At 38.5% G+C, this 12,934-nt stretch overlaps 1 protein-coding gene across 1 annotated transcript in view; it reads left to right on the top strand.

The window, feature by feature from the left end:
* Positions 1-1,496: 1,496 nt before the first annotated feature.
* Positions 1,497-12,934, top strand: part of LEKR1 (leucine, glutamate and lysine rich 1) — a 273,743-nt gene continuing 262,305 nt past the window's right edge. The window contains exons 1-5 of the mRNA XM_060149884.1: positions 1,497-3,886; positions 4,871-5,019; positions 5,491-5,707; positions 8,662-8,751; positions 12,875-12,914. Coding sequence (XP_060005867.1) covers positions 8,726-8,751; positions 12,875-12,914 — 66 coding nt within the window. The 5' untranslated portion in view covers positions 1,497-3,886; positions 4,871-5,019; positions 5,491-5,707; positions 8,662-8,725. The remainder of the gene's footprint in view (positions 3,887-4,870; positions 5,020-5,490; positions 5,708-8,661; positions 8,752-12,874; positions 12,915-12,934) is intronic.

Here is a 12,934-nt window from a genome sequence, read left to right on the forward strand (position 1 = left end):
CAGGTACCTGTCTCCTCCTGGCTTCAGTGATTTGGTCAAGGAATCGGTGTGTTACTCAAGGTGTGCTAAACAGTCATTTCCTGGCATTTTTCTAACTGGAGGTTGGGAATAGAAGCCCCTTTTCCTCTTGGTGTCAAAACTGGACTGTCAGCCACCACTGCCCTGCCACATGCAGACACTGTAAAAGAGAAAGGAACCAACTTTCAGTAAGTGGTAGATTCAAAGGGCTGAGACTTTCCATGACTTCTTAGAGTTCCAGAGTTCTCAAAGCAGTCCTGTTTCCTGCTTTCTTGAAGCTTGGTTATTTAGCGCTTCTGTTGATTCTGTGAGGTACCTTGATATTCTAACAGAATATACATTGATAGTAATCATTAACAAAATGTATATTTAGAATGCTGTGTGGAATACGTTTTAAAAATTTATAACACTATTTGTAACTTGCTTTTTTTCATAGAAAAGAAGAATAGAATTCACTGGGACATTCATCACCAATAAACTACATCATCATTTTAAACAGCTGCACAATCTTCTTGTTTGATAAGTCAATTTATTTCATTTTGGTATTTCAGATTTTTAAACATTATAAACAAGACTCTGATGAACACTAAATATATGTGCTAATAACAAAGAACTCTCCCAGAAGCTTCCAGCAGCCTTCTCCTGGAGAATTGGGTCATAGGCCCATTCCTGATTTAAATAACTGGTAAAGGGGAAGTGGCCAGTAGAATTGACCTAATCTGAGCTCATTCCTGGAGTTGGGCTGATTCATGTGTGCTTAGGGGCGGAGGGAGGGGAGGGGAGGGTGATGAGGTCTGGATTCCTGAACAAAAGGAAGAAGGGGGAATCAGGTGTCCACTACAATAGTTTTGAACATTTCAAGGTGTTTAAAACATAATGTATTAAAATACATTAATTTTTTCACCCTAAAAGCAGTGTTTAAGAGTGCTAGTTGCTCTACACCATTGCAAACCAAGGCTACTATCATTACTTTAATCTTTTTTCACCTGTTTGATAGGGAATTCCCTGATGGTCCAGTGGTTAGGACTCTGCGCTTCCACTGCACGGGGCACAGGTTCCGGGAACTAAGATCCTGCATGGTGCAGCCAAAAAAAAAAAAATTCAAATGTTTGATAGGTCTGATAATAATGTTTGATTTTAGTTCATAAGAAAATCTCTTTAAGATGATTCACAACTCCTTATTTAATGGTATTAAAATATTCTATTAATAGAGATATAACAAAATGACAGGAAAATTGCCCTAATTCGATTCTTATAAATTCCATAGCTACCTAAAATTATAGGTGCAGAATCATGAACTTCATCTCTATAAAAGCAGAATGAAATCACTTCTGCCAGTATCTTCTGCCAGTATCTTCTGCCACGTATCAAACATGTTAGGCTCTTAGGTGCTTCATTAGAATCTTATGAAAATCTCAGAAACAAGTAATAATTTCATTAAACAAGCAAGTTCTTTAAAAAGTTGTTTTTTTAATGCATAAGGCAGTTGTCTATGTTCGGTCTTTGAATTCATTAACATTTGTTATAGGCTAGATATTGGATGCTAAGGTTTAAAGAACTATCAGTGCCATATTTTTGAGCATCAAATGCATTACAAGAGTTTTAAGTCACTACCTTAGAGGTTTATTCTTTTTGTGTTTTTAAATATATTCATGAAAGTAAGTCCTAGGGATGTCATGTTCAGCATCATGACTGTATTGTATATTTGAAAGATGCTAAGAGAGTAGATCTTAAAAGCTCTCATCACATCTATGTGTGGTGATGGATGTTAACTAGACTTGTGATTATTTTACAATATAAACAAACATTGAATCATTCTTTTGGATACCTGGAACTAATATAATGTTATATGTCAGTTATATCTCAATTAAAAATAAACATATTCGTTTGACAAATATTAAACTATATTTGGCACACAGTACATTTTTGGGTAAAGCTCTTACCAACAGTGAACAGGCCACAAAAGAATACATTTATGATCATCAAAAGTTTCACTGTTGAGCCTGACTTTTAATATTTGAAAGTAAATGTTTTATTGCTTTAAGGCCTAACTTGTCTCATTGGAAATTTTGTTCAATAATCATATTCTTAGGGCTAAAAAGAGTTCAGTACACAATTTATTTCTGCACAGATGACAAAACATTTGAACTCCTAGAGAGAAGCTCTATTTAAACATTGTGACCTTCATTTTATTAGGTACTCTAGTTTACACTGCACATGTGATGGATTCAAAAATATACAGAGTCTAAACCCACAAATAGTATTTTGTGTTCAAGCCACCTCTAGACCAGAGTTATTTGGGGTTCAAAATAGACAAAGCAGTTTTACAAAGGAGTCTAACTATTGATTAGCACTTTAAAAAAAACAGAAAAGAAAATCCTATCCACATTTTGGTGGGAATAAAATGTGGTAAGTACAAAAAGCAGGTGGTCACTTGTAGCTTTTTTTTTTTAATGAAGCTGTATGGGAAAAGTTATGAAAAAAGTAAGTATAACACAAAGTTACATTTCCAGAATTAAATACTTCTTGGGTATTTACATGTGACATCCATAGCAGGCTGAGGTCCCGTGGATACTGGCTGGCTGGCAGAGTCAGCTAACCCAATACAGGAGTCCCAGGTGCTTCTGCTTACACTCATATTCGGTCCAAGTATACTTTAGTGCTCAAGTGTTGGGTCATGCCCTTGGCCACTTCCATCATTTGAGTGAGAGTAAACAATAAATAGGATCTGACTGAGTTATGTTTGGAAAGATTCTCCATAAATGAGACATTGTGTATGAAATGCCAGGAAAGAGCCCAGTAAATGTTAGCTTTTAAAAAATTCTGCACTTGCATTGGATGGAACCCAGAAATAGCAATGAAAGCCATTGTTGCTTCCAATCTGGGAAGCCCGTCTGCAACGATTTTTTTCAAACTCTTGAGGATCTCAGTGTTGTGTTGTACTGTGTTCTGATTCACAGGATAAAAATAAAGTTGGGCTAACTGTAATTTTGTCATGCTCCCTTTGTACAGTTTTGAGCTCACTTTAAAATAAGCAATCTTGGGTAGACTTCCTGGTCTTTGTATCAGACTTGCAGACAAAGTACCTATTCTCCCAAATGCTTTTCATGTGGGCACAGGGAGAGGAGAGGAGGGGGCATAATATTACTTACCAGAATGAATGGGATGAATGACAATGCCTTGCTGGATAAATATCTTAGGTAAATTCAAATTCATAACAGAAGCATAGACACTGTGTTCTCACAAATGTTAATGCTACAACACAAAGGTGTGCGGACCATGTGGAAAGCCCTAGTTTATCACTTTACAGAGACTCTACTTCCAAAACTAGGGAGTATTTCCTCCCCCCCCCCCCCCCCCCCGCTCTCAGGGGTCATTGACCCACAGGAGAAAAATAATAATAAAGGGTCACAGAAGGGGTTAAAAGGAACTCAATTTGGTTCTCACTGATTATTTTTAAAATATTTTTAAAAGTCACAATAAAAAGTGAAACTTACCTAGTTTAAAATTTAAGAAGAGGATAAAACAAAACTTTATTCAGTATGTCCAATGATGGAAATGCTTTAAATTCTGCTTCAGTTCCAGTATGGCCAGTAATGGGGTGGGGAAAAGGACTGGAAAAACAAAAGGGACAAGGGGAAAAAACCTGGAGAGGTAAAGGGAGAGACTGAGACCAAGCAAGAGTCAAGAAAAAACACACCAACAATGGGAAGAGGCTTTTTGGATTACTTTTTTTTTTTTTTTAAACTTTTTTAAAAACCTGTTTTGTAAAACCCTGTTACAACTCTTCATCTTTATCTTTTTTTTTTCCTTCCAGGCAAGGCTTTGCGGGGAATCCTGCTGCAGCACTAGGGAGCGAAAACAACAGGTTCTCTTGCTTGCTCCCTGCAGGGGTGGGGTGGAGGGGGTGTGGGGGGCGAGCTGGTTCCTTATATGGAGTGAGGGCAGGGGTGGGTCTGTGGTGTTCAGGAATACAACTTTTCGCTGCTACTCTTTTAACAAGGTCTGTTCTTCACAATTTATCAACTCTGTTTATCCTGTCAATTCTTACTGGGTCTACCAGTGTTCAGCAGAACTTTCTTTGATGATGAAAATGTTCTATATATGTGCTGTCTCATGTGGTAGTAACATGTGCCTACTGAGGACTTGAAATGTGGCCAGTGCAATAAAGGAATGGAATTTGAAATTTTATTTCATTTTAACCAAATTAAGTAGTCACATGTGCCTATCTTATTGGACAGTGTGAAGGTCTAAGGGACATTTACTGTGGAAGGAAAATCGGTCTCAATGTCACTGTAGAGATGAATAAGCACAGGTGAAATGAGACCACACAATGAATTACAGCCTTGCAGCTGGATCTTCTCCCATCCTTAAAGTGTTTCCTTATCATATATACAAAGTACTCAATAAATATTATTAATGCTAATAATCATACAATAGCCAAACTAGCCTCATAAGAGTGATCTTGCTTTAGATGTGCAATTCCTGTTCTAGATAAAGCACTCCATGGATCTGGATGCTAAACCCACTAACCTAAACCCCCATTGTTACAAAATGAGAACAATCCTACTTCATTGTCCCTCAAAGAAACATGCTGAGGATGAACAGCTCTGAAAGTTCTTTGCATTTCTCATAAACATGCTGTACTTGACCACTTCATTGGCTGTCCTCTGCTTCCCTTAACCCTCTGTTCCATCCTCTAATTATTGCTTATCTTTTCCAAATGAAGAAAGATGCTCTCTTTTAGGGAGTGGAAACAAAGTCACTGGTAGACGTTGGGGCAAAAATATCAATCAGGTTAAGTGTATTTTGTGTTTTCTTTGTATTTACTCAACCTTATTTCATTCAATAGTAGTAAGTCTCTTACCCGGCTAGCAAGCTGCGAATGTTCTATTTCTTGGAAGAGCTGCATTTTGGACCTCATAAAACCCTCAAAGGAGAGACCTGGACTATGAACGAGTTCCCTGCATGGATTCAATCACTGAGCATCACCCCAGCCTGGTATGCAGTTGCTTATTACGTAGTAGGTCATCCATAAACACTTTCTTTTGAACGAAGAAAGGAAAGTAAGTCACGTGTAAGGGTGGGCAGCCTTCTATAAATTGTGGACTAGCGGGACTCAAGATATCTTTTGAACTAAGCCTTTCATCTTGACTACTTTTGGACTAGTATGAAAATTTTACTAACACCTTCCCAATTAACTTGCCCTCCCTGCAATGACTGAGACCAGAGCTTCCCTTTACACCCATGACCTCTACAGGCATCCCTCTTCTTTCCGCTCAAGAACAGTAATTGCCCACTGCTGCGTCAGCCACAAGGACTCTGGGGCCTGACGTGAGAGGTAGGCGGACTTTGGCCTCCACCTCAGCCAGCGTCTCTCCAACCCGCCGCACGGCTGGGAACGTCTCCCTCCCCCACTCCAGCCCGCCCTCCCCTGCCTCGCCCTTCTCACCCATTGCTTCCCTCTCACAGCCCCCAGCGTAAACCCAGCCCTTTCTCCGAGCCCCGCCACGAGATTTCCCGCCTCCGCGCAGCACTTGGGACCCCGGGCGGCGCCCGGGAGTCCCGCTTCTGCGTTGGGGAGCGGCGTGGGCGTGACGTCATCGCGCCCTGACGTCAGGCCGACGTACAGCACTGTGTCCTGGGAGACCGGGAAAGCCGTTTCGCACCTGGCAGAATTGAAGTCTAGGTGAGAGACAATGGAAGGTTTCCTTGAGCCCTGGGATGACCCGGTCCCTGGGCGCAGTTCCGGAGCGGAGCCGTGCTGGCTCCCGGGGAGAGGGCCGGAAAGCCGAGCCGTGGTCTCGCGCCTAGTGGATGGGCCCGGCGCCTAGCCTCTGACCCCAGCTGCAGCCCCTGTAGTGTCTCCGCAAGCCCGCCGGGCCCGACGCCCTCTTCTCCCAGCGAGTGCGCGGCTCGGCCTCACCCCGCACCCTCCTCCTCCTCCTTCTCCTCTTCCTGCCACCGCAGGTCCCGATGGAACGGGGTTAGAAAGGGACAGATTTCAAAACCCTTTCAGCCGTTTTGGCTGGACTTGAAGTTGGTTTCTGTTTGGAAAATCCCGCCCCTTTAGAAAAGTCTCAGGACGTGAACTTCCGCTTCACCTGACCCTGACCTACTCATCTGTGGGTGATTCACACCAAGGGAATAGTTCTTTAGGGAAGGGCATGAGAGCTGAACGTGAGTTAGTGGCCCAACGTGACACTGGTGTCAGGAAGGGAATCGGAAGTGAGCAGTCGGGGACGTGTCTGTATTTTTGACATCTGCCTCGTGATCCTGTCAGAGAGGTGGTTCACAAATACCTACGCGGCTGCTGCCGGTTATCACCTCACCCCCTGTCTAAGGGCAGTCTACAAAGTGTGTAATGTGAGAGAATAAAAGGGTCTCTTTTGATAAAAAATGTAAAACAATGCAAGAGCAAATTAAAAATTAAAAAATTTCCCTCTTGCCTAAAGGGAAAGAGACCTCTCGCTTCCCTTTCTTGGGAAACCTCTTATTTGTGAGGGCTTCCTCTATTCCTTTAATATGTATGCACATATTTTAAAGACCCAGAATGTTCTTCTGGAGCACCTGGGAGCCATTTCTTTAAAATGTAAACATCAAGGAAGATAAGGCCCCTATCTCCATATTACCTTGAGAGTTTCGTACTTCTAGTAACCACCTGCTTTGTCATAGAGATATGTATTCCTTAGAACAAACGCTCTTAGCTAGCACCGGTGGCTACTTCAATTACCAGTTGAATTGAAAACAAACTATGAAAGAGAGTACAGCAAGCTGTGTTGAGGACAAGTTATCATTTATCTTGAGAACATTGTATGTAATGGAGTGTATCTGTTTGGCTGTATTAAAAAGAGTGGGATTTCCTTCTGTCTTTGTAATCTCATTAGCAGATTAGCTGTGCTGTGCATCACAGTCTAGTTAAATGCTTATTCAGTAATAAAATTGTTTTCTCTCTGCATCATGGAGAGATTTTCTGCATTGGCAGGATATTTTGTTTTTAATTTTTCCTCAATAATCAGACCTACCTACCAATTTTTCCCACTCGGTATAATAAGGCCACAAAATTGGAATGGATTTAGAATAATGATACTGTTCAACTATACCTTGTTTATAGTGTCTCTAGATCCATGCTCTCAAATGAATTTATGCGTGAAATTTAAAAATGAGATTTAGTTGGTAATTTTAGGAAAAATTCTGCTCCCAGTAGAGTTTAATTAAGATGATGCCATCTTATTTTACTGATGGTGAGCCCATTGTAAAATGGCAGAAATGAGAATAATGAGCTTTCTGTGAGGAATGAGCTCTTGCCACATCACCATGACAGTCTGCCAAACATCAGATGATTATGTACTTGGCCATGTGGGCCTATGTTAACTACATCAGTTAACTTTACCCCCCATCCCCGCACGCAGAAACACATTATGTTGATGTCAGAAGACAGCCCATTAGCTATTTGTTTTAAACAGCAGCTCGTTAAAATGTGGAGCTCTGTGCTACCACAGGGGATGGGAAATCCTCTCTTCCACCAATATTCGCACAATTAAAAAAAATACTGCCTCTACAGGAATTTTTGTCAACTACGATTTTCCTGGCACCTTGCTATGTTGCTGGGGTTACTGTCTCTGATAGAGTACTATGCCTCTTCAGTCTCTGTCAAAATCTTGTCCTGATCAAAGTAAACCACCTCAGGTAGGCTTCACTAATTCCCTACTCCCATGAGAAAGATAAGACATTTTTTTCCCTGAACTTCTAGATTTGTTCCTTGTCTACAACTCCTGGCCCTCAGGCCTTCTTTCCTGCTATGGAATTGTGCCTGTATCATCTTACTCTGCTGTCCCCCTTCACTACTCCTCTGTCTCTCTCTCTCTCTTTCTATATATACATATCTCTCACTCCTGAAACTGGACTGTCTATTCTTTCTCCACATTTGGGAAGGATTTAAAAAAAAGAACCCAAAGTGCCCCTTCATTCATCTTGCGTGGTTTTATGAAAGTAGTGATAGAGTTTTGTATTGAATTGTTTCATTAGAAAATGAAAATCTACTAAAAGTAAAACATCTGCATAAAAATTATGTAAATGTCCATCTGTGGTAAAATTGGCACTTGGCTTCTCATGCTTTGATGACTCTTCTGTTCAGTGCCTGCATATCATACTTAACCTGATAACTCTAAATATCTTTTTCTGCACTTCATCATTTAAACCAGCATTCATGTCACAATTGCTTTTCTTATCTGCTGAGCTAAAGTTATTTAGATATTTTTTCTAGCAGCTTTTCAGAAAAAAGCACTTTCTTTTAAATGAAATAAATCGATCCGTTTAAAATTTTGTTTTCCTTATTCTGTATTTGCAAAGCAAATAACTAGTAGTAAACCACCACAGAAGTTACAATTAGACTATAAAGTTCCAAAGAGAGAAAGTATTATTTCTAATTCAGTAGTCTCTCTCGAGGTCTTTCCTGTTCTATTGGCCTCATAACTAACTGAAAAAAACCCATTTGTACCTTTTAACTTTGAGTTGATGAAACAAACATCTGTTGAAACAGTTATCACCATTGATCCCCAAATACTCCTAGGAATTTATTTCTTTTAATTTGAATTTTCTTCACATTGTTTTAATTCTGACTATCACCATCAATGTTTTTAGATTATTTTACTTCAGAGCTCCCTCAGTATATCTTGAGAAATTATGGATCGTCACATTCCCATGCATGCATTACCTGAAGAAATCCAAAAGGTATGATATTATGTTATTACAGCACAACATTAGGAGCATTTTAACAGATAATTCTAAAACATGGGAGAATGAATTCAGAGGTTTTATATTTATTTTAGTCAGAGGATCTGCAGTGAATTGGTGGGGTAAGGAAGGGAATAATTGTAATGGTCAAAACTGTAGAATTCAATTCAGTGCAAAGAATGTTCAGCCTGTGAAAGAAGACAGATATATAATTCTGGCATGGTATTTGACCAGGTGTTTGTGGACCTCTTGTGAAAAGAGGGCTCCAGCAATGGCCAAATACTGTATTTAGATATTTTTCTAGCAGCTTTTCAGAAAACAAACAAACAAACAAAAACTAATTAAAAGAAAAACAACTGACATTAATGGGTCTGTTTAAAATTTAAGTGATATTTATTCTATATTTGCAAAACAAATAATTAGTAGTAAACCACTACAGAAATTATAATCAGTTTGTAACTTTTTATTATGCAAAAATTTTAAGTGTGTCTCTCTATAAGGGTCTATTTCAGTTTCACCTTAATTCTTATTTTACCGTGTTTTAAGGCCTTACATAGATATCAACTCATTTAATCTGGTTAACAATCAATTCTTTTTCACCGTTGCTATGCTACTTTCCTCCCCATTAATTTATAGCTGTCCTCAGGCAAAAGCATTTCTCCCATGTTTAGTTTGGCAACGCATACATTGCTAACAGCATAATTAAAAATATATCTCTTTGAAACTGATTGACAAATTATGAATTAAAACCTCAAACCTTAACTGTCATTAATCATTCAGTTTTTAAAGTAAATCTATAGTCAGCTCTTAATTAATCACCAGTCGTTAGTTTTTAATTAAAAATTGCAGTCAGCTCTCAGATATGCTTTTATCCTTTGTGCATGTTGTTTTGGGCTGCCTGTTAACATTAATCATGCCATTGATTTAACTTGATGCTTACTTCTACTGCATGTTCTTTAGATTTATGTAAATGGCAATCTAGCAGGAACTGGAAGGGAAGTCCAGTTACTAGAAAAGACCTTTTAAACCATTGCATTTAATTTGCTTCACCTTTTAAGTATGAGAGAGTAAGCACAGAGGGAACTCAGCTCTGCTATGCTTACCTGAGAAATGGTGCCTAGATGTGTTTGAAGACATGGAGTGTCCTATCTCTCCCTCAACTCAGTTACTTCCATGTACTAGCCTGTGTGGTAGAGATTAAAAGAAACAAAACAAAACAATCTGCAAGAAACAATACCCATACTCAGATACCAGTCATCTGTCAGGAAGCAGATATATAATGACATGAAAAAAAAAAAACCTCTAAAAGATAGTGTTTGATTTAAATGTCACATAAGATAGTATCTTCTCTGAAAATGGAGAAGGTGGGGAGAGGAATCCCTGAGTATTAGGATGGTCAAGGGAGGATCTTTATGCAGGAGATAGAACTGGAATTGGCCCCTGAAAGCTAAATATTTCTAGAGACAGACAGGGAATAGGGCATTCTGGGCCTAGAGAACAAAAGCTTACTGGTGAGAAGAAACTGGCCAGGTTACAGAATGTTTAACAACATAAGTGTTTTAAATGCATGAAAGAGTATGTATTTATTTTAACAGAGTTTTTATGACTTGAAGAATGCGTTTGTTTTTTTTTAATGTTTAAGTAAATTGTTTAAAAACGCTAAAACCAAGCATTTTATAAATATGGTTATATTCTTAAAGCTTGAATGACAGGCAGCTGTCTATATAGTGCAGAGAGGTGAGGAGGCCAGGAGCAGCTCAGTTGTCTAAGGTCCTGGACAAGTGAGCTGATAGTAGCCCTTGGCCTGCTAAATGTTTAGAGTATAAAGTGCAGCTTTGCACTTTTTCAGACCTAAGTTAGATACATTTGTACAACAAATATTGATCAAGTGCCTATAATGTGCCAGACACTGTTTTGGGTACTTGATGATAAAGCAACCAAAAATATGTACATGCATCCCACAGCCTATTAAAGCTAAGTCTGAGCATGTCAGTCACTTGTTTTCCATAACTTCTTACCTATATTTGATTCCTCTAGATTGTCCGTAATATAACTGGTTAAATTGTCCAGTGATCAGCCAGTATATCTATTTAGTCAGCTTGCGTACATCATTCTATACACAATCATGTTAGATAGATATATAGCTTATAATAGTAATAGGAGTACTTCAGATTACAACCATTTCATTATTCAGATAAAACAAATCTTTGTGTTTCATAATGGCTTGGAAATTGTGCTACAGTTCTTTATTGGATAGAAAAAGACATGAGGTGGGTGGATCAGTGTACAGTGACAGAGAGGTCTTTCAAAGGCTTTTTTTTTCTTGTTCTTTTGTTAACTTTTTATGTTAGTTTTTATGCTGGCTATTCTTTCTAGAGAAGGCCCTGCTGTGTTTCCTTTTTTTCTGTGTGTAGTCAAGGAAGGTTGGTGTAGAAATCAAGGAAGGGAAGGGAAGGGGAGTCTTTCCTCTTTATTTCTTTCTGTACTTTTGCTGTATGATATGGAAATGGGATGGTTGATGAAATACATGAAAGATATGTGATAAAGGAAATGAAAATGGCTGTACTACACTGTACTACTAATAGTAAAATAGGTAGCAGTAGAAAGAGTTGCAAGAAAAAGTACATGTGTGTGGGGGGGGCAGGGGGAGATGGCCACCAAAGGAAAAGTGTGGAGAAGAATGCTGATGATAATAAGCTCTAGTTAGAGAGTCCATTGTCTGATTAGAAAGTGAAGATTGTTAAATCATGCCCCCCACTCCCTGCCCAGTCTCATCTTAGGGAAGAAAGAATAAGATAATCTTTTGACTATCACTCCCTAATCTTTTCGCTTTTTATCACAATTTCTGATTGAGCATAAAACATGTTTCAGGTTCCCATTTCCCCAACTGGCAGAAAATGTAAAACAGGCCCATGGGCTGGACGGCAAGACCATACTTATCCCCTCTGCTGCTAGACTCCACAGCTTACTTCTATATGTACTTAGATCATATCTGTAAATCTACTCTCTAGACTGAGCTGACTCCTACCTGTCTCTGACCTCCGATAAGCAGTAGCTTTGCTAGAATTTTCATCTAGCATTCTGAAAGCAGAATGTACCTGTAATGATAGTATAGTTCTGTGTTTGGGATTTTATTGCCACAGTTTAAAACTAAAACAACATTTATAGATCAGCAAAGTAATAATTCTATATCTCTTCCGCCCTTGAATGTCCACCTATCTCAGAGACATATGGACTCCTCTTTTTAGAAAAAAAGCAATGAATAACTTTCTTTTTTGCTGTTTTTGCTAGAAGACATACACAGAAGTCAGAACAACCTCAACAAATCAGTGGAAAAATCACTTATTTTGCAAAAGTAGAACTGACCTCTTTTTTTTTTAAATGGTGACAAAATGAGCACTTGTAATAGGATTTTAGCTTCAGGAGATATTTATTACCACAGGACACAAAGTAAAATAAAGAGACCAGAGTTATTTATTTTACAAAACAGAAGTGACAGAGCAAGGGCTGGAGAGCACACTGTTCTTTCTGGGATAACAATCCCTTTCCCTACCAGTAACAGCTCATTTTGTCCTGTTTCAGTAAAGTAATCTTAGTACTTTGGAACTTTGAAATTTATTCAGAATAACAGTTTTATATTTCCAAGCACAGATTGTCATTGCCAGAAAAAATAAACTTAATTTTCCAGGTCATTTTGGGCCACTGTGGCTAGGGTCAGATTTTGTGTTCAGTCAAAGTAGAGAAAAAAAGAGAAAACTGTCTTAGAAACATTAGTGCTAGCATCCTGGAAAAGTAGTGATGTGTGTTTGTGTGTGCAGGTATATGTGTTGTCTTTTTAAGCAATTGTGCTTTTGAAACTAATGACAAAAGAAACATAGGGGTGTCATGTATAATTTGTGTATGAAAACAACGTTTCTTAAAATTGCTCAATAAAATTTCTTTATGGATTAATCTCTGGTATTTTAGACCCAGATTTGCATATATATATATATATATATATATATATATATATATATATATATATATGGCCTTAAACCATTATCATTATTGTCAACATTATTTTTTTTGCAGTGATACATATACATGTATCTATTCTTTTTCAAATTCTTTTCCCATTTAGGTTGTTACATAATACTGAGCAGAGTTCCCTGTGTTATACAGTAAGTCCTTGTTGTTATCC

The sequence above is a fragment of the Lagenorhynchus albirostris genome, chromosome 5 (genome assembly GCF_949774975.1).
Source record: "Lagenorhynchus albirostris chromosome 5, mLagAlb1.1, whole genome shotgun sequence".
Lineage (NCBI taxonomy): Eukaryota > Metazoa > Chordata > Mammalia > Artiodactyla > Delphinidae > Lagenorhynchus > Lagenorhynchus albirostris.